At 55.8% G+C, this 20307-nt stretch overlaps 2 protein-coding genes across 2 annotated transcripts in view; one reads left to right on the forward strand and one right to left on the reverse strand.

Moving 5' to 3' along the window:
- LOC144248430 (uncharacterized) overlaps positions 1 to 20307 on the forward strand; it is a 402567-nt gene that overhangs the window by 226400 nt on the left and 155860 nt on the right. The gene's annotated exons all lie outside the window — the stretch shown is intronic.
- Positions 7078 to 8478, reverse strand: LOC146764110 (uncharacterized). The gene is made up of 2 exons (XM_085565612.1): positions 8247 to 8478; positions 7078 to 8060 (listed from the first exon to the last, which is right to left on the reverse strand). The coding sequence occupies exons 1-2, from the start codon at positions 8296 to 8298 to the stop codon at positions 7222 to 7224; spliced, it is 891 nt and encodes a 296-aa protein (XP_085421738.1). The 5' UTR covers positions 8299 to 8478; the 3' UTR covers positions 7078 to 7221.

Here is a 20307-nt window from a genome sequence, read left to right on the forward strand (position 1 = left end):
ACAAGGACTTTAATGACCCTCTGGGGCTTTGTTCTCAGGCCCTGAACATCAGGCCCTGAGAGGGAGCTGCGGAAACCTCTGCAGAACTCCAAGTCAGAATCCAACTGCAATGTTTCTTGGACTTTTAATGGGTCCCACTGAGGGACACGACTGAGAAAGTGTCCCCAGGCCCCAGGCAGAGCAGAGAACTGGAGGCACTGATGCCAGGTGGGGACAAAGAGAAGCCAAGTCTTGGTGCCCTGGGGCACAGCAGGGTCTGTGCCACCAAGGGCTGTGAGGAGACACCTTGTCCTGAGGCCCTGGGGCCTCCTGGCACAGCCCCAGCCAGGCTGGGCACTGTCACCCCCTGGTCCTGCCCTCAGCATCCCCCCCCATGCCCACATCCCAGTGGCCTCAAGGATCTGCTGGAAGGAGTCCCTGGGGAGCCTTGGTCAGGAATGGCCCTGGGGGCTCCTTCTTGCTCCCAGGGACTGCAGGTTTTTCAAAGGACTTTGGCTTTTGCTTTTGCCTTGGAGTCTCTGAGAGGTTTCTGCAATCATGGCCCCAATTATCTGCTGTAATTAGTCCGTGGAGAGGCTTTGTCAGGAACAACACTCAGTGGGGCCCATTAATGCTTCAAGGTACTTCAGTTTTATTAAGGTACTTGATGTTTCCCTTTTGATCTACTCTGTGATAGGTTTGTGCAATCATGGCCCCAATTATCTGCTTTAATGAGTCCCTTGGGAGCTTTATACTGGCACTCAGTGGGGCTCATGAATACTTTGAGATTCTTAACTTTTGTAAGGTACTTTGGATTTTCCTTTCCACATTGAGAGTTCTTTGTGCCATTTTCAGTCTCTGAGAGGTTTTTGTGCCATCTGGCCTCCAGTTCTCTCCTCCAAGGACTCCATGAAGAGCCTGTGGTATAGATGGACCTTTGTGGTTCCCATTAATGCTTTAGACTCCAACCACTTTGGGGTTTTCCTCTGACTTTGACTTCGGGAAAGGTTTGTGCAATCTCCTCTCAGGCCCTGAGGTTCCAGGGCTCAGCTCCAAATGCACCCCGGGGCTCATTAGGATCAAGTATGTCCTGACAAACCATTGCTCTGCCTCAGTTTCTCTCTGCTCTCGTGCAGTTTGTCAGGAAGTTTCTGTAGTGGTTTTGGTTTGCCAATTTGAGATTTCTCGGCCAATGCTTCAATTAGTGTGGTGGGTTCAGTGTTGGCTAATTACCAGTGCACTCACTAGAATATACTTACTCATTTCCTGCTGTGAGATAGGATTGGGAGAAAGGCAAAGTGGTCACAGAATTTTAAAAGGGTATAAATAAAATTGTAATAACAATAACTAAAAAAGAGTAATAAGAATTAGAACAAAACTTTCAGAACACTTCCTCTTTCTATAAAACCTGACAATGTAAAGAGACAAACCTTAAAATTTTCAGTTGGTTTGCCACCTCTAAAATAGTCTTTCTTCACTTCACATAGGGAGAGAAGTTCTTCTTGTTAATGTTATGGAGACTTCTCCACAAAAAAACAGTTATCTCATGGCTTTTCATTTCCGCAAATTGCAGCTGCCTGGAGAAATCTGCATTTGTGAACTCCCTCCAAGCTTTTCCCACCTTTTACCAGAGCTGTACTTATGGGCCATGCCCAGTTATGGGATATTAGTTTCAAGATGAGCTGTTTAAGAGCAAAGGTTCTCTTCATCTCTTTCAGAAATCATCTTCATCTCTGGGAACAGAGGTCTTCTTCTCTCCCTGAGGGCACAGGGTTTCATCACTCTTCTCCCTTTCTCTGTTCAAACCTCTCATGGGAGATCACAGCAACTGCAACTTTTGCTTACTTTAGCATGGAGGCCTTTGCTGAAACAAGTCATCTCCCCATACTTTTCAATGCATTATAGGGAAAAAGAGAGTCTGATGTATCAATGACATCCTTCTCCACAGCTTTAGCAGAGGATTTCAGCCCCAAGATCAAGGCATCAACTCATCCCTCCCATCTGGGACTCAACTTCCCCTTCCCTGCCCTCGGTGTGTCCATGCTGCTCCTCTGTGTGCCTGCCCCGTGTCCTTTTCTCTCTCTGGAGGGAGGATGGCAGCACTGGCAGAGTCAGTATCTCCCGGGGCTGCAGATGGTTCCGTGAGCCCGGCCAGGCTCGGTGCTTGCGGCCGGAGCTGTTTTGCCATGGAGGTTTCTGCAGCGGCTGCGCTGGGGCTGTGTCAGGCTGGGCCGCGCTGGGGCAGGGCCAGGATCTCAGCAGCCAGGCCAGAGCCCAGCAGCAGCACGGCTGGGGCCGATGGCTTCTCCTGCCCTGCCCGCCGGCTGCGGGCGAAGCCCAAGGGCGGCAGAGCCTTGGCCGAGCCGGCCCGGCCCGGGGCTGCTCCTGGGGCCCGGCGGATCCTGGCCGGGCCCGGGCTGGCGGCGGGGCAGGGCTCGGCAGGGCCAGATGTCAGCACCCGCAGCCACGGCCCGGCCTCGGCCCCGCGGCCTCCCCTGCCCTGCCCGGCAGCCGATGGCGCCTGGCGGCTCCCTGGGAAGGGGCCCGGCCCCACGGCAGGAGCCGCCCGGCCCCACGGCCGAGACGGGGCTGGGCCGGCCTCGGCACCTCTGTGGGGCCAGAAGGGAGAGAGACCCAGCCAGGCTTTCTCATCTCTAACTTGTGTCTGCACAGAGGCGTCTGCAGCTTCCTTAGTGCTTTAACAGACTGTCAGCTCTCAAAGCTAATTACTGATTGGTTTTTTGTCAGACATGGAGGAAACTGCTAGCAGCTTCTCTCAGGACATCACTTCTATGATGCAAAACCACCATGGCAGCACAGAGCACAGAGCTCCTTTGTCCATATGCAGTGGCTATGTGCCCAAGGCCTCAGAACCCCTCCTTGGGAGATCTCTGGGCACTCTCCAAGGTGTTTTCAAATGAAAACATTCAGATCAGAGTCTAAGAAAATCACCAGATGACAGGGCCAGCATGACCTGTCTGTCCTGGCTACTTTTGTGTAGGAGCATCCTTGGATACACGGAAATTGGGAGGCCAAATTCTAATTTTGGCCATGGTCCCTGGACATGAAGGCCGGTTCTTTACCACAGGAATGAAGGAACAGTGTGCCAATGTTTCCTGGGGGAATGAGAGGTGACCACCAGAGGACAAGGACAGCCAGAGCTTGCAGGCTTCCAGGAGGCCCTGAGGTGTCACAATGCCCCCTTGGTGACATGAGGCCCTGAAGGGTAGGAATGGTCTCCATGGTTCCATCAGGCCCCACAGAGTCATAATGGTCTCTGGGTCCATGAAGCCCCGTGGTGTCACCATGGCCCCTTGGTTCCATGGGCTCCAGTGGTGCCACAATGATCCCCTTGGTTCCATGAGGTGCCCACAGTGTCACAGTGATCTCCATGGGAAGGAAAGAACCGAGCCCCAGTGTGGCAGGGGCAGCCACCAGAGGCCAATGGGAGCCAAACTTGATGGTACTGGCAGATTTTGTCTGGGAGCAACCCTAGGATATAGGGAATTTTATAGGTGGAATCCCAATTTTAGACATGGACACTTGGAGGAGGATGGTTCTTTCCATAGGAAGGAAAGCATGGAACACCAGCGTTAGAGGGGCAGATGAAAGGCGGCCACCAGGGGCCAAGGGCAACCAGACCTCTCTTTCCTGGTAGCTTTTGTCTGAAAGCAACCCTTGGATATAGGGAATTTGGGAGGTGGAAGCCCAATTCCCGCAATTTCTGCATAGATAAGGACGGTTCTTTTTTCCATAGGGAGGAAAGCACTGTTGTGTTCTGCTACAGCAAAAGGCACAACAACTGCCCCAGGCCCCAGAGTCTCAGACCTCAGGCAGACACCAATGACCAACAGGGAAAGGAAGGCAACAGGACAGGTCTTGCTTTAGAAAACTGAGGATTCTTCATTTTCCCAGGGACATACACAAGAAACGAGGTGGTAGGGTCAAGACTTTTATATTACAGGGTAGGGGTGGAGTTTAGGATCAAGGTCCAATATTAAGAGGAGCAGGAGACTGCAAAGGGGTGGATCGAGGAGGACAATCAATGGAAAAAACTACAGTGGGGACATTGCAGCACAATTTAAGCCAATAAGGGTACAGAAAAATAAGAACATTCTGGGGCCATTCCTCATTTGATCAGATAGGGTAGAGTGTCTTTTCCCAGGATTTCAAGGGCACACCCCACAGCGCGGAGGGGTGGAATCTTCTTTAAGTCACGCTCTCGCCGGATGCTGTGTCTGGGTAAAATTCCCACCTCATTGGGCAGGGGCACTCTACACCTTTGGTGCCATTATTTCTTTTCTGGCTGTTTTATACAATGAAATAAAACTCCAGCATCTGTGGAACCACCCTTCAATCCTTCCCAGGCTACTCCTGTTCTGTCCTCAGTCTGCACACAACTGAGCCCAGAGCCTGCAGCCTCTACCTGCTCGTTATGTGATGAAGCCTTCAAACCCCATCTTGGGAGATATTTGGGTCCTCCCTAAGGTCTGTGAAAATGGAAAAATAGTTATCAAAGTTATTTTCTCCCAAGTCTAGCAGTGACAGAACAATGGTAAATATCTCTAAACTGAATGAGAGTGGATTTAAATTTGTTAGAAGGAGGAAATATTTACAGTGATGAGAGTGGCACAAAATGGCAAATGTTTTTCCAGAGAAGTGGATTTCCCATCCCAGGAATGCTCAAAAATCAGGGAGTGTGTGCAACCTGACCCAGTGAAATCCCCTCCCCAAGGATGGAATTCCTGTTGTGTGGGTTCTTGGATGTGCTGGGTGCCCTCACAACAGTTCTGGCCAAAATGTCTGCTGAGGGCAGCCAGGCTGCTGCAGGGCAGTGACCTCACAGCCATCACCATGGCAGCCCTGTCACCTGGGCCTGGCTCTCCCCTTTCCTCTGCCCCTGCCTTGTCTCTGCTGGAATGAAGAGTTTTGTCATTAATATCTTGTCCCCAAGGTGCTGGGCCAATGGCTTCCCAGTCAGGCTCCTGGAGCAGAAGTGGCTTTTCAGAGCCCATCCAGAAATGAGCCCTGAGGCAGCAGCTCTGCAGCGCTGGCCACCAGGCTGTGTTGCCAAGGGAGGCTTCTGGCCATGCCCTGCAAGCAGCTGCTGCTGCCAAGGTGCCTGTGGTGCCTCGGGCTGTCCCTGGCACAGCTCCCAGCACGGCACTCTGCCCTTGTGCCCGAGGCCTTCCCTGTGCTGGGGCTGGCCTGGGGCTGTTCCTGCAGTGGGACCTGCCCTGCTCCTGGCACAGGAAAGGCAGTTCCTGCTGGAGCAGGAGGCTCTGCCTGCAATGGGCTCAAACCACTCCAGCAAGGCCCTGCTGACTTCAAAATTGCTTCCTAGAGCAGAATATCCTATAGGTGTTATAGATTCTGGACTGTGGAGTAAATAACTCTGGTTAAGAGCTTACTGTCTAGTCATTATCAGATTGTATTTATATAAATATATCTGGTATTCCATCATTAATCCTGTGGGACAAATTGCATTGACAGATTGTTCAATTCTACCTGTCCAATCATTTATACATAAACCTTTGACAAATTCTGGGGCCAGGATTGGATCCAGTCACTCCCAGTCTCCTCTCTTAAAAGGAATTTTAGAAGTCTGGGGGCTCTGCAGGGCTTTTAGAACCCATGGTGGCTGCTGTGTGACTCCATCTCATGACTCAGCAGGAGTTTCTCCAATAATGAAATAAAGCTTTTGCATGAAGCTCCCACTCTGCACATGACAGGAGTGTGTGTGACATCCTGGCTCTTTGGCAGCCTGGGGACTCCTGGGATGTCACTGTGGAGCCCCCGTGAGTGCCTGTGACAGATCGGTGCCTTTGCAGCCCAAGGTGCCCTGGGATGTCACCATGGAATGGCTGTGACTGCCTCTGACCACACGGCTCTTTGCCATCCCCAGAAACCCTTGGGAGGGCTCCATGGAGCCCCTGTCTCTATGTGTGACATTCCTGCTCTTGAACAGACTGGAGACTCTTGGAAAGTCCCCATGGAACCCCTCTGAGATCCTGTGACAAATCTCATTCTAAGGAGGCAACCATCACCAGGAAACCCTGTTGCTATGGTCAGTTTCCATGGCAACCATCTCCAGGAAACATTTTTCTATGGTCAGTTTCCATGGCAACCATCCCCAGCCCCTGTTGCTATGGTCAATTTCCATGGCAAACATCCCCAGCCCCTGTTGCTATGGTCAGTCCCTGGGCAGCTCCATGGAGACCCCATGCCAGGGGTGGTTGCCATGGACACCAGCTCAGGCCTGGAGCCCATTGCCATGGCAACCATTGGCACTCCCATCCCCAGGGTCATGGATCCAGAACCACAGAATTGGCTGAGCTGGGAGGGACCCATCAGGATCCTCGAGTCCAACTGCTGGCCCTGCACAGGACACCCCAACACTGCCAGCCTGGGCCTGGCAGCGCTGTCCAAACGCTGCTGGAGCTCAGAGAGCTCTGGAGCTGTGACCCTTCCCTGGGGAGCCTGGGCAGTGCCCCAGCAGCCTCTGGGCAAAAACCTTTTCCTGAGATCCAACCTCAGCCTGCCCCGACTCAGCTGCTGCCGCTCCCTCCACTCCTGTCCCTGGGCACCAGAGTGAAGAGGTTCCCTCAGTCCCAGCCAGGGACCCGCTCCCAAGGCTGCTGCCATGGCCACCAGGGCTGGCACCAGCTGGGATGCTCCATTTCCAGGGGCCGAGGTTCAGGAATGGGATTCCCCAATTTCCTGCTCTCGCTAAAACCCTGCTGGCACTCATTGCCCTCCCACCTTCCATTGAAGGAAAAAAGGGAAAGATCCCTAGCTGGGATAAGAACAATTTACTGGGAACAGCAACAAGATAAGGAACAAACAGAAACAGAAAAAATATTGAAAGCAGAAGGGATAAGAAAAACTATTTACGGAGAAAACCACATCACCATCAATTGTATCTTCCTGGCCACGTGTTTCCTCCTGCATGGAAAGGACACCCGTCTCCTCTGGGAAAGACAGAGACAGTCCCTTTCCTGCCCCTGGCAATGACCTGAGGTGGGAGTGAATGTAGTGACAGGGCCATGGCCAGACCCTCATGTTCTTCAATCCCACATCAGGTCATTGGCAGGGGCAAGAAAAGGGACAGGTGTCTTCCCAGCCTGGATCACAGGGAACATGGATCACCAGGGCTCTTCCCACTGTGGTCTTCCAATGGGGGATGAAGCTGGAGCAGTGCACGAAGCTCTTCCTGCAGCTGGGGAATTTTCAGGGCCTCCTTTACCGGTGGCTCCGTTGGTGTTTGGTCAAGTGAGAGCTTTGGGTGAAGCTCTTCCCACACTGGGGACACAAGTAGGGCCTCTCTCCAGTGTGGATGCGTTGGTGGCTGACAAGATTGCAGTTGTGCTTGAAGCCCTTGCCACAGTCGGGGCAAAGGAAGCGCCTCTCCTCAGTGTGAATCCGCTCATGCAGGAGGAGATTTGAGGTGCTGTTAAACGTCTTCCCACAAGTGGGGCACATGTAGGGCCTCTCCCCGGAGTGGATGCGCTGGTGCATGATGAGGTCGGAGTTGCGCTTGAAGCCCTTCCCGCAGTCAGGGCAGCGGAAGGGCCTTTCATCTGTGTGAATCCGCTGGTGTTTGAAGAGATTGGAGCTGGTCTTAAACCTCTTCTGACACTCGGGACACTCATATGGCCTCTCCCCAGTGTGGATGCGTTGGTGCTTGATAAGAGCAGAGCTGCAGCTGAAGCCCTTCCCACACTCCCCACACTCGTAGGCCCATTCCCCGGTGTGGATCATCATGTGCAGTTTCAGACTGTTGCTCTTCCTGAAGCTCTTCCCACACTCCAAGCACTTGTAGGGCTTCTCCCCATCATGAAGCTTCTCAGGGACCACCAGCTCTGAGCTCTGGCTGAAGCTCTGCCCACCTTCCTGGCCCAGAGCGGGCCTTTCCTCCTCAGAGCATCCTGGGCTGGCCTTGCAGCCCTTCCTCCTCTGGGATCTCCAGGGCTTTTCCTCTCCGTTGGATTCCTGCGATGTGGAGTTGCTCAAAACAGCTTCTTCCATGAGGTTCTGCTGCAGGGATTTGTCCTTCCTGGTCTCCACGATCAGCTCTTGCTCTGGGGGAGGAAGGACAAGGAGTAGATGAGATTTGCCTCCGTGCCACAGGGAAGGGCAAGGAGATCTCCCCAGTGCATCCCCGGCAGGAGGGCACCGGCAGCGGGGCTGTCCTGCAGCCGGGGGCCAGGCTGGGCTGGGAGATGGAGCAGGAGAGAGGGGGAAAGGGGCACTGACTTCCTCCTCACCTGCCTCGGTGTCCCAGGGCATCTTCCTCTTCCTCACAACCTTCTTCTCCATCTGGCGAATATTTGGGTACGGGAAATCCTGTTTTGGGAGGAAAACAAGGGATGAGCACAGTGAGTTTTGTACTGGCTTCAAAGCAAACCAGGGAGAGAGTCTAAGCCAGAATGACAATTGAATAAGAAAATTAAGATCAAGGCAATGATACAGAAACACTGGCTTAATCTGACAGAGTCAGGATATAACCTGACACCTCATTGCTCAGGGTGGTGGTAGCAGTCTGATGAAATGGTGGCTGCAGTCCAGCTGGAGTGATGAACGTGATTCTGTCAAAGCAGTGATCCTGTAGAAGGGTCTGATCTTCCTCTGCAGGTCCAGTGGTCGTTATGGAGCTCTTGTCCTCTGGGAATCCAGTAGGCAAGGTGATCGTGGTGTTGCAAGGGTGAGATTTTATCCAGGTAGGAATGCTTGGTTCCTCCCCCTGGGCGGAGCATCCCACAATGGGATAATGTAATTTTATCAGTCCTGCAGTGACACTCAATGGCCCATTAAGAGAAGATGGCCCCTGGAGGACGTTATCAGGGCTGAGCCATGGAAGAGATAAAGAACATTGCCCCACCTGTTGATAACAGTTTATGGAGATGGGGACTGAAAACACTTTTGGTTACATCTGACACTGTAACCTGGAACAGTGAGGCAATCCCTGCTCGGGGTGGGGGGTGAACACCACCCCCCTTACCCAAACTGGCTCAGGTGTAAAACCCCCACCATGGGAAGGCCACGCACACAGGGGATAATGTCACACTTGCCCCGCCCCAGGGGAGATCTCTGTCCCTGTCACTCCCTTGCTCTCGCCCCTTTTCTCTTTCTTTGCATCTCTCTCTACCTCACATTTACTGTTCAATAAAATCCACTTTGGATTTGGTCTTGTTAGCACCTTAATTGGGGCAGAGGCATCTCTCTAACAATTTTATTATCCAGATTGCAACATTATTTTACACAGTGAGTTCAGGGCTCTGTTGTCTGACCCCAGGTGCCTTTGACAACAGCATGGTTCTCTCCTCTGAGGAGTTTGTGGCTCTTTCTGGAGGATCTCTTGGAAGCTTGGATGCAGCTTCCTCTGAGTGACTTTTGGGAGAACTTACGAGGAAAATGGCTGTTGTGGGTGGCCAGTGTAAAGAAAATATTTTGTTTTCCTTCTTTGAAAATTCTGTTAAAATCACTGGAGGAAAGGGACCAAATGATACCAGCAAGACTGACAAGGATCATTCACCCCAAAGTGAGGAACACAAGGCTACTTAAATCCTACAAGAAGCCCAGCTCAAGTAGGTAATTTCCCAAATAACTCCTGAATTCACGGGCTTTGGGGGGAGAAGCATTATTTTCTTGGTCCCTGTCACCTTTGTGATAGCTACACAGAGCTTTCCCTTCCTTTTAATAATCTGTATTGGGCCAAATTTCCTTTTTTTTTTTTTTGTTTTGTTTGTTTTTTATTTTTTTTGGAACCTGCCAGCATCTGAGCTGGAGCTGTGCTGGAACTGATGAAATTTGGAATTGCCACAGAATTGCTTCTGTTGTTTGTCTATTCATGTTTGGGATTTATTTGTGTTTCCATGAGAAATGACTTGTGGAAAGAGCAAATCTTCCTCAAGGCATTTTATGGAGGGTTAACTTTGATTTCTGCTGAGTTTGTTTTGTCCAGTGACCAGGAGATGCTCAAGGGGTCTCTGGTTTTGGTTTGGCCCTAATTTTCTTCTGATTTGTCTTTATCACTTAAAAACACCTGAAAAATGACTAAAAAGAGTATTGACCAGAGATGTCAGAAGTCCCACCATTTTAGAGGTATTTGAGGTGGAATTTACTGTTTGGGAACATATTCTGGAGGATTTGTGGGTTCTTGGGGGATATCTGGTAGTATTCTCCATATCTTTGCACTCCAAAACCCAAAGTGGATTTGTCTGTCACCTCAAAGTGACTCAATCCTACCTCAAAATGGCTGGTTCTCACCTCAGTCCCATGCTAAAATTGCTCAATTCCTCAGCCTCCAGGATGAGATGGGGTTGGAAGGTGATCGGGCAAAGTGAGATCCAAATTTGAGGTTGTGGGATCAGAATTGTGTGGGGCTGGGTGGTTGTGATTTATTTTCATAATAAATAAAACTATCAGAATTACTGATTTCTGTCCCATTCATTTTCTGTCAGTTCTGGTTTGCTTTTCAGAGTGCTGCCTTCTCAGCTGATTTTGTTTGTGTCCTCCTGTCCCTGACTGAAAAGCAGGATGTGTTCTATTTGCCATCTGTATGGCAGTTGTCCTGTGTTAAGTGGGCAGTTTTTCCTTATCTCTTCCACAATCAATCCTCCCTCAGGACAGACATTTGCTGATAATGGGCTATTGAATGTCACAGCATGAATGATAAGAAATGTGGAGAGTTTTGTGGATGAATGGCTTCGTGAGAAAGGACATGACTACCTGCAGTTAGTGAAGCAGTAGCTGAAAATTGCACAGTGCAGCAATAGCAGATGTAGCAATAATATCTTATGTCCTTGGGTAAGCTGGTTCCCAACAGTAGAATGGTCAGCAAAAAGATAAATGTAAGGGAAAACAAAGCAAGCTCAGAAAGCTCCAAAGGCGGGGTTGACCTGTTTTTAATACACCAATGATGAGCCTAAGTTTTGCAATATGCATGAGCTTCATTATAACGGGTATAAGTGTACATGTGTGCTTGGAATAAACTGAGACTTGTTGACATTATAGAATGGACTTGTCTCCCGTCACTATTTACACAAGGAACGCATAAGAAAGGGGCAGGGTTAATGGGGGAAAGAAGGGAAAATTACAAACCCCTGCACTCCTCCTCGTCCTCATCCTCCATTTACTCGTCCTCCTCCTCCTCCTCCTCCTCCTCCTCATCCTCGTCCTCCTTGTCCTCCTTGTCATCCTAGTCCTCCCCCTCCTCCTCCACCTCCTTGTCCTGCTCATCCTTATCCTCCTCCTCCTCAATGTCCCCCTACACATCCTCATTCTCATCCTCTTTATCCTCCTATTCCTCCTCCTCCTCCTCGTCTTCCTCGTCCTCCTCCTCCTTGTCCTCCTTGTCCTCCTCGTCCTCCTTGTCCTCCTCATCCTTGTCCTTTTCCTCATCCTTGTCCTCCTCCTCATCCTCCTCCTCCTTATCCTCCGCATCCTTATCCTCCTCATCCTCCTCATTGTCCACCTCATCCTCATTCTCCTCCTTCTCCTCCTCCTCATCTTCCTCCTGTTCCTCCTCCTCATCCTCCCGATCCTGCTCATCCTCATCCTCCTCGTCCTTCTCCTCCTGGTCCTCCTCATCCTTGTCCTCCTCCTCTTTATTCTCCTCCTTGTCCTCCTCCTCCTCCTGTTCATCTTCTTTCTCCTCCTCCTCCTCTTCCTCGTCCTCATTGTCCTCTGCATCTTCATCCTTTTCCTCATCCTCATCCTTCTCCTACTCGTCCTCGTCCTCATCCTTCTTCTCCTCTTCCTCCTCCTCGTTGTCCACCTCCTCCTCAACCACATAATCCTCCATGTCCTGGTCCTCTCTCTTCCTCCTTCTATTCCTCCTCTTCATGCTTCTCTGACTCCTCCTCTTCTTTGTTCTCCTCCTCCTCCCCATCTTCCTTATACTTGCCCTAGTCCTTGTCGTCGTCCTCCTCCTCTTCCTCCTCCTCCTCCTCCCCTTTCTCCTCCCCATCCTCATCCTCCTTGTCATTGTCCTCCTCCTCATCCTCCTCATCATCGTCATTCTTCTCTTCCTCCTCCTCCTCCTCCACGTCCTCCTCCTCGTCCTCCTCCTCGTCCTCCTCCTCATCCTCCTTGTCATCTGCATCTTCATCCTTTTCCTCATCCTCATCCTTCTCCTCCTCGTCCTACACCTCCTTGTCATCGTCCTCCTCCTCCTCCTCGTCGTAGTCCTCCTCCTCGTCCTCCTCCTGGCCCTCCTCCTCGTCCTCCTCGTCCTCCTCGTCCTCCTCGTCCTCCTCGTCCTCCTCGTCCTCCTCGTCCTTCTCCTCCTCCTCCTCATCCTCGTCATCCTCCTCCTCCTCATCATCCTCCTCCTCCTCCTACTCCTCCTCCTCCTCCTCGTCCTTATCCTTCTTCCTCGTCTTCCTCCTCCTCCTCATCCTCCTCCTCCTCCTCCTCATCCTCCTCCTCGTCCTCCTCCTCTTCCTCGTCCTCGTCCTCGTCCTCGTCCTCCTACTCATCCTCGTCCTCCTCCTCCTCCTCCTCCTCCTCCTCGTCCTCCTCCTCCTCTTCCTTCTCCTCCTCCTCCTCCTCCTCCTTCTTCTCCTGTTCGGCCTCCACCGCATAGTCCTCCTCCTCCTCCTCCTCCTCCTCCTCCTCGTCCTCCTCCTCGTCCTCCTCTTACTCGTCCTCCTCCTTCTCTTTGTCCTCCTCCTCCTCCTCCTCGTCCTCCTCCTCCTCGTCCTCCTCCTCCTCCTCCTCCTCCTCCTCTTTGTCCTCCTCCTCGTCCTCCTCCTCCTCCTCCTCCTCATCCTCTTCCTCCTCCTCGTCCTCCTCGTCCTCGTCCTCGTCCTCCTCATCCTCGTCCTCCTCCTCCTCCTAGTCCTCCTCATCCTCCTCCTCATCCTCCTCCTCCTCGTCCTCCTCGTCATCCTCCTCGTCCTCGTCCTCCTCCTCCTCCTGGTCCTCCTCATCCTCCTGGTCCTCCTCATCCTCCTCCTCATCCTCCTACTCCTCGTACTCCTCCTCCTCCTCCTCTTCAGCCTCCTCCTCCTCGTCCTCCTGCTTCTCGTCCTCCTTCTCGTCCTCCTCCTCCTCCTGCTCCTTGTCCTCGTCCTCATCCTCGTCCTCCTCCTCCTCATCCTCCTCCTCCTCGTCGTCCTCCTCCACCTCCTCCTCCTCGTCCTCCTCCTCGTCCTCCTGCTCCTCGTCCTCCTCCTCATCCTCCTCATCCTCATCCTCGTCCTCCTCCTCCTCGTCCTTGTCCTCCTCCTCCTCATCCTCCTCGTCCTCTTCCTCGTCCTCGTCCTCCTCGTCCTCCTCGTCCTCCTCGTCCTCCTCCTCCACGTCCTCCTTCTCTTCCTCCTCCTCCACGTCCTCCTCCTCCGCCTCCTCCTCCTCGTCGTCCTCGTCTTCCTCCTCCTCCTCCTCCTCCGCCTCCTCCTCCTCGTCCTCCTCCTCTTCCTCCTCCTCTTCCTCCTCCTCCTCCTCCTCGTCCTCCCCATCTTCCTACTCCTCCTCCTCCTCCTCCTCCTCCTCGTCCTCGTCCTCCTCCTCGTCCTCGTCCTCGTCCTCCTCCTCCTCCACCTCTTCATCATCCTTCTCCTCCTCGACATCCTCCTCCTCGTCCTCCTCCTCATCTTTGTCCTCCTCCTCCTCCTCTTTGAACTCTTCCAACACCTCCTCGTCCTCCTCGTCCTCCACCTCGTCCTCGTTCTCCTCCTCCTCCTCGTCCTCCTCCTCCTCGTCCTCCTCCTCCTCCTCCTCGTCCTCCTCCTCGTCCTCCTCCTCCTCGTCCTACTCCTCCTCATCCTCGTCCTCCTCGTCCTCATCCTCGTCCTTCTCCTCCTCATCCTCCTCGTCCTCCTCATCCTCCTCCTCGTCCTCCTCTTCCTGGTCCTCCTCCTCCTCGTCCTCCTCCTCATCGTCCTCCTCCTCCTCGTCCTCCTCCTCCTCGTCCTCCTCCTCGTCCTCATCCTCGTGCTCCTCCTCCTCGTCCTCCTCCTCCTCGTCCTCCTCCTCGTCCTCCTCCTCCTCGTCCTCCTCCTCCTCGTCCTCCTCCTCCTCCTCGTTCTCCTCGTCCACCTCGTACTCATCCTCGTCCTCCTCATCCTCGTCCTCCTCCTCCTCGTCCCCCTCCTCATCGTCCTCCTCCTCCTCGTCCTTCTCCTCCTCCTCCTCGTCCTCCTCCTCCTCGTCTTCGTACTCCTCCTCCTCCTCCTCGTCCTCCACCTCCTCGTCGTCCTCCTCCTCCTCGTCTTCGTCCTCCTCCTCCTCCTCCTCGTCCTCCTCCTCCTCGTCCTCGTGCTCCTTTTCCTCCTCCTCGTCCTCTTCCTCCTCCTCCTCGTCCTCCTCCTCCTCCTCCTCCTCCTGCTCCTCGTCCTCGTCCTCGTCCTCGTCCTCCTCCTCGTCCTCCTCCTCCTCCTCCTCGTCGTCCACCTCCTGGTCTTCGTCCTCCTCCTCCTCCTCCTCGTCCTCCTCCTCCTCGTCCTCCACCTCCTGGTCTTCGTCCTCCTCCTCCTCCTCCTCATCGTCCTCCTCCTCCTCGTCCTCCTCCTCCTCGTCCTCCTCCTCGTCCTCATCCTCGTGCTCCTCCTCCTCGTCCTCCTCCTCCTCGTCCTCCTCCTTGTCCTCCTCCTCCTCGTCCTCCTCCTCCTCGTCCTCCTCCTCGTCCTCCTCCTCGTGCTCCTCCTCCTCGTCCTCCTCCTCCTCGTCCTCCTCCTCCTCCTCGTTCTCCTCGTCCACCTCGTACTCATCCTCGTCCTCCTCATCCTCGTCCTCCTCCTCCTCATCCTCGTTCTCCTCCTACTCATCCTCGTCCTCCTGCTCCTCATTCTCCTCCTCGTCCTCCTCCTCCTCCTCCTCCTCCTCCTCGTCCTCGTCCTCCTCGTCCTCGTCCTCCTCATCCTCGTCCTCGTCCTCCTCCTCCTCCTCCTCGTCCTCCTCCTCCTCCTCCTCCTCCTCGTCCTCGTCCTCCACCTCCTCATCCTCGTCTTCCTCCTCCTCATCCTCATCCTCCTCGTCCTCTTCCTCATCTTCGTCATCCACGTCCTCCTCGTCCTCATCCTCCTCCTCGTCCTCCTCCTCCTCGTCCTCGTCCTCCTTTTCCTCCTCCTCATCCTCCTCCTCCTCTTTGTCGTCCTCCTCCTCCTCCTCCTCGTCCTCGTCCTTGTCCTCGTCCTCCTCCTCCTCCTCCTCCTCCTCCTCCTCGTCCTCGTCCTCGTCCTCCTCCTCCTCCTCCTCCTCCTCCTCCTCCTCCTCCTCCTCCTCATCGTCCTCCTCCTCCTCGTCCTTGTCCTCTTCCTCCTCGTCCTCCTCCTCCTCCTCGTCCTCCTCATCCTCCTCCTCATCCTCCTCCTCCTCGTCCTCCTCGTCATCCTCCTCGTCCTCGTCCTCCTCCTCCTCCTGGTCCTCCTCATCCTCCTGGTCCTCCTCATCCTCCTCCTCATCCTCCTACTCCTCGTACTCCTCCTCCTCCTCTTCAGCCTCCTCCTCCTCGTCCTCCTGCTTCTCGTCCTCCTTCTCGTCCTCCTCCTCCTCCTCCTCCTGCTCCTTGTCCTCGTCCTCATCCTCGTCCTCCTCCTCCTCATCCTCCTCCTCCTCGTCGTCCTCCTCCACCTCCTCCTCCTCGTCCTCCTCCTCGTCCTCCTGCTCCTCGTCCTCCTCCTCATCCTCCTCATCCTCGTCCTCCTCCTCCTCGTCCTTGTCCTCCTCCTCCTCATCCTCCTCGTCCTCTTCCTCGTCCTCGTCCTCCTCGTCCTCCTCCTCCACGTCCTCCTTCTCTTCCTCCTCCTCCTCGTCCTCCTCTTCGTCCTCATCCTCCTCCTCCTCCTCCTCCGCCTCCTCCTCCTCGTCCTCCTCCTCTTCCTCCTCCTCTTCCTCCTCCTCCTCCTCCTCGTCCTCCCCATCTTCCTACTCCTCCTCCTCCTCCTCCTCCTCCTCGTCCTCGTCCTCCTCCTCGTCCTCGTCCTCGTCCTCCTCCTCCTCCACCTCTTCATCATCCTTCTCCTCCTCGACATCCTCCTCCTCGTCCTCCTCCTCATCTTTGTCCTCCTCCTCCTCCTCTTTGAACTCTTCCAACACCTCCTCGTCCTCCTCGTCCTCCACCTCGTCCTCGTTCTCCTCCTCCTCCTCGTCCTCCTCCTCCTCGTCCTCCTCCTCCTCCTCCTCGTCCTCCTCCTCGTCCTCCTCCTCCTCGTCCTACTCCTCCTCATCCTCGTCCTCCTCGTCCTCATCCTCGTCCTTCTCCTCCTCATCCTCCTCGTCCTCCTCATCCTCCTCCTCGTCCTCCTCTTCCTGGTCCTCCTCCTCCTCGTCCTCCTCCTCATCGTCCTCCTCCTCCTCGTCCTCCTCCTCCTCGTCCTCCTCCTCGTCCTCATCCTCGTGCTCCTCCTCCTCGTCCTCCTCCTCCTCGTCCTCCTCCTCGTCCTCCTCCTCCTCGTCCTCCTCCTCCTCGTCCTCCTCCTCCTCCTCGTTCTCCTCGTCCACCTCGTACTCATCCTCGTCCTCCTCATCCTCGTCCTCCTCCTCCTCATCCTCGTCCTCCTCCTACTCATCCTCATCCTCCTGCTCCTCATCCTCCTCCTCGTCCTCCTCCTCCTCGTCCTCCTCCTCCTCGTCCTCGTCCTCCTCGTCCTCGTCCTCCTCGTCCTCGTCCTCGTCCTCCTCCTCCTCCTCCTCGTCCTCCTCCTCCTCCTCCTCCTCGTCCTCGTCCTCCACCTCCTCATCCTCGTCTTCCTCCTCCTCATCCTCATCCTCCTCGTCCTCTTCCTCATCTTCGTCATCCACGCCCTCCTCGTCCTCATCCTCCTCCTCGTCCTCCTCCTCCTCGTCCTCGTCCTCCTTTTCCTCCTCCTCATCCTCCTCCTCCTCTTTGTCGTCCTCCTCCTCCTCCTCCTCGTCCTCGTCCTCCTCCTCCTCCTCCTCCTCCTCCTCCTCCTCCTCCTCCTCCTCGTCCTCCTCCTCCTCCTCGTCCTCCTCCTCCTCGTCATCCTCCTCCTCGTCCTCGTCCTCCTTGTCCTCGTCCTCGTCCTCGTCCTCTTCGTTGTCCTCCTCCTCCTCCTTTTCGTCCTCGTCGTCCTTTTCCTCCTCCTCGTCCTCTTCCTCCTCATCCTCGTCCTCCTCCTCCTCGTCCCCCTCCTCATCGTCCTCCTCCTCCTCGTCCCTGTCCTCCTCCTCCTCGTCCTCCTCCTCCTCGTCTTCGTACTCCTCCTCCTCCTCCTCGTCCTCCACCTCCTCGTCGTCCTCCTCCTCCTCGTCTTCGTCCTCCTCCTCCTCCTCCTCGTCCTCCTCCTCCTCGTCCTCGTGCTCCTTTTCCTCCTCCTCGTCCTCTTCCTCCTCCTCCTCGTCCTCCTCCTCCTCCTCCTCCTCCTGCTCCTCGTCCTCGTCCTCGTCCTCGTCCTCCTCCTCGTCCTCCTCCTCCTCCTCCTCGTCGTCCTCCTCCTGGTCTTCGTCCTCCTCCTCCTCCTCCTCGTCCTCCTCCTCCTCGTCCTCCACCTCCTGGTCTTCGTCCTCCTCCTCCTCCTCCTCATCGTCCTCCTCCTCCTCGTCCTCCTCCTCCTCGTCCTCCTCCTCGTCCTCATCCTCGTGCTCCTCCTCCTCGTCCTCCTCCTCCTCGTCCTCCTCCTTGTCCTCCTCCTCCTCGTCCTCCTCCTCCTCGTCCTCCTCCTCGTCCTCCTCCTCGTGCTCCTCCTCGTCCTCCTCCTCCTCGTCCTCCTCCTCCTCCTCGTTCTCCTCGTCCACCTCGTACTCATCCTCGTCCTCCTCATCCTCGTCCTCCTCCTCCTCATCCTCGTCCTCCTCCTACTCATCCTCGTCCTCCTGCTCCTCATCCTCCTCCTCGTCCTCCTCCTCCTCGTCCTCCTCCTCCTCGTCCTCGTCCTCCTCGTCCTCGTCCTCCTCATCCTCGTCCTCGTCCTCCTCCTCCTCCTCCTCGTCCTCCTCCTCCTCCTCCTCCTCCTCGTCCTCGTCCTCCACCTCCTCATCCTCGTCTTCCTCCTCCTCATCCTCATCCTCCTCGTCCTCTTCCTCATCTTCGTCATCCACGTCCTCCTCGTCCTCATCCTCCTCCTCGTCCTCCTCCTCCTCGTCCTCGTCCTCCTTTTCCTCCTCCTCATCCTCCTCCTCCTCTTTGTCGTCCTCCTCCTCCTCCTCCTCGTCCTCGTCCTCGTCCTCCTCCTCCTCCTCCTCCTCCTCCTCCTCCTCCTCGTCCTCGTCCTCCTCCTCCTCCTCCTCCTCCTCCTCCTCCTCCTCCTCCTCCTCCTCCTCCTCCTCCTCCTCATCGTCCTCCTCCTCCTCGTCCTTGTCCTCTTCCTCCTCGTCCTCCTCCTCCTCCTCGTCCTCCTCATCCTCCTCCTCATCCTCCTCCTCCTCGTCCTCCTCGTCATCCTCCTCGTCCTCGTCCTCCTCCTCCTCCTGGTCCTCCTCATCCTCCTGGTCCTCCTCATCCTCCTCCTCATCCTCCTACTCCTCGTACTCCTCCTCCTCCTCCTCTTCAGCCTCCTCCTCCTCGTCCTCCTGCTTCTCGTCCTCCTTCTCGTCCTCCTCCTCCTCCTCCTCCTGCTCCTTGTCCTCGTCCTCATCCTCGTCCTCCTCCTCCTCATCCTCCTCCTCCTCGTCGTCCTCCTCCACCTCCTCCTCCTCGTCCTCCTCCTCGTCCTCCTGCTCCTCGTCCTCCTCCTCATCCTCCTCATCCTCGTCCTCCTCCTCCTCGTCCTTGTCCTCCTCCTCCTCATCCTCCTCGTCCTCTTCCTCGTCCTCGTCCTCCTCGTCCTCCTCGTCCTCCTCCTCCACGTCCTCCTTCTCTTCCTCCTCCTCCTCGTCCTCCTCTTCGTCCTCATCCTCCTCCTCCTCCTCCTCCGCCTCCTCCTCCTCGTCGTCCTCGTCTTCCTCCTCCTCCTCCTCCTCCGCCTCCTCCTCCTCGTCCTCCTCCTCTTCCTCCTCCTCTTCCTCCTCCTCCTCCTCCTCGTCCTCCCCATCTTCCTACTCCTCCTCCTCCTCCTCCTCCTCCTCGTCCTCGTCCTCCTCCTCGTCCTCGTCCTCGTCCTCCTCCTCCTCCACCTCTTCATCATCCTTCTCCTCCTCGACATCCTCCTCCTCGTCCTCCTCCTCATCTTTGTCCTCCTCCTCCTCCTCTTTGAACTCTTCCAACACCTCCTCGTCCTCCTCGTCCTCCACCTCGTCCTCGTTCTCCTCCTCCTCCTCGTCCTCCTCCTCCTCGTCCTCCTCCTCCTCCTCCTCGTCCTCCTCCTCGTCCTTCTCCTCCTCGTCCTACTCCTCCTCATCCTCGTCCTCCTCGTCCTCATCCTCGTCCTTCTCCTCCTCCTCCTCCTCGTCCTCCTCCTCATCGTCCTCCTCCTCCTCGTCCTCCTCCTCCTCGTCCTACTCCTCGTCCTCATCCTCGTGCTCCTCCTCCTCGTCCTCCTCCTCCTCGTCCTCCTCCTTGTCCTCCTCCTCCTCGTCCTCCTCCTCCTCGTCCTCCTCCTCGTCCTCCTCCTCATGCTCCTCCTCCTCGTCCTCCTCCTCCTCGTCCTCCTCCTCGTCCTCCTCCTCCTCGTCCTCCTCCTCCTCGTCCTCCTCCTCCTCCTCGTTCTCCTCGTCCACCTCGTACTCATCCTCGTCCTCCTCATCCTCGTCCTCCTCCTCCTCATCCTCGTCCTCCTCCTACTCATCCTCGTCTTCCTGCTCCTCATCCTCCTCCTCGTCCTCCTCCTCCTCGTCCTCCTCCTCCTCGTCCTCGTCCTCCTCGTCCTCGTCCTCCTCGTCCTCGTCCTCGTCCTCCTCCTCCTCCTCCTCGTCCTCCTCCTCCTCCTCCTCCTCGTCCTCGTCCTCCACCTCCTCATCCTCGTCTTCCTCCTCCTCATCCTCATCCTCCTCGTCCTCTTCCTCATCTTCGTCATCCACGTCCTCCTCGTCCTCATCCTCCTCCTCGTCCTCCTCCTCCTCGTCCTCGTCCTCCTTTTCCTCCTCCTCATCCTCCTCCTCCTCTTTGTCGTCCTCCTCCTCCTCCTCCTCCTCGTCCTCGTCCTCCTCCTCCTCCTCCTCCTCCTCCTCCTCCTCCTCCTCCTCGTCCTCGTCCTACTCCTCCTCCTCCTCCTCCTCCTCCTCCTCCTCCTCCTCCTCCTCCTCCTCCTCATGGTCCTCCTCCTCCTCGTCCTTGTCCTCTTCCTCCTCATCCTCCTCCTCCTCGTCTTCGTACTCCTCCTCCTCCTCCTCCTCCTCCACCTCCTCGTCGTCCTCCTCCTCCTCGTCTTCGTCCTCCTCCTCCTCCTCCTCGTCCTCCTCCTCCTCGTCCTCGTGCTCCTTTTCCTCCTCCTCGTCCTCTTCCTCCTCCTCCTCGTCCTCCTCCTCCTCCTCCTCCTCCTGCTC

This window comes from Lonchura striata, chromosome 36 (genome assembly GCF_050655825.1).
Source record: "Lonchura striata isolate lonStrDom1 chromosome 36, ASM5065582v1, whole genome shotgun sequence".
Lineage (NCBI taxonomy): Eukaryota > Metazoa > Chordata > Aves > Passeriformes > Estrildidae > Lonchura > Lonchura striata.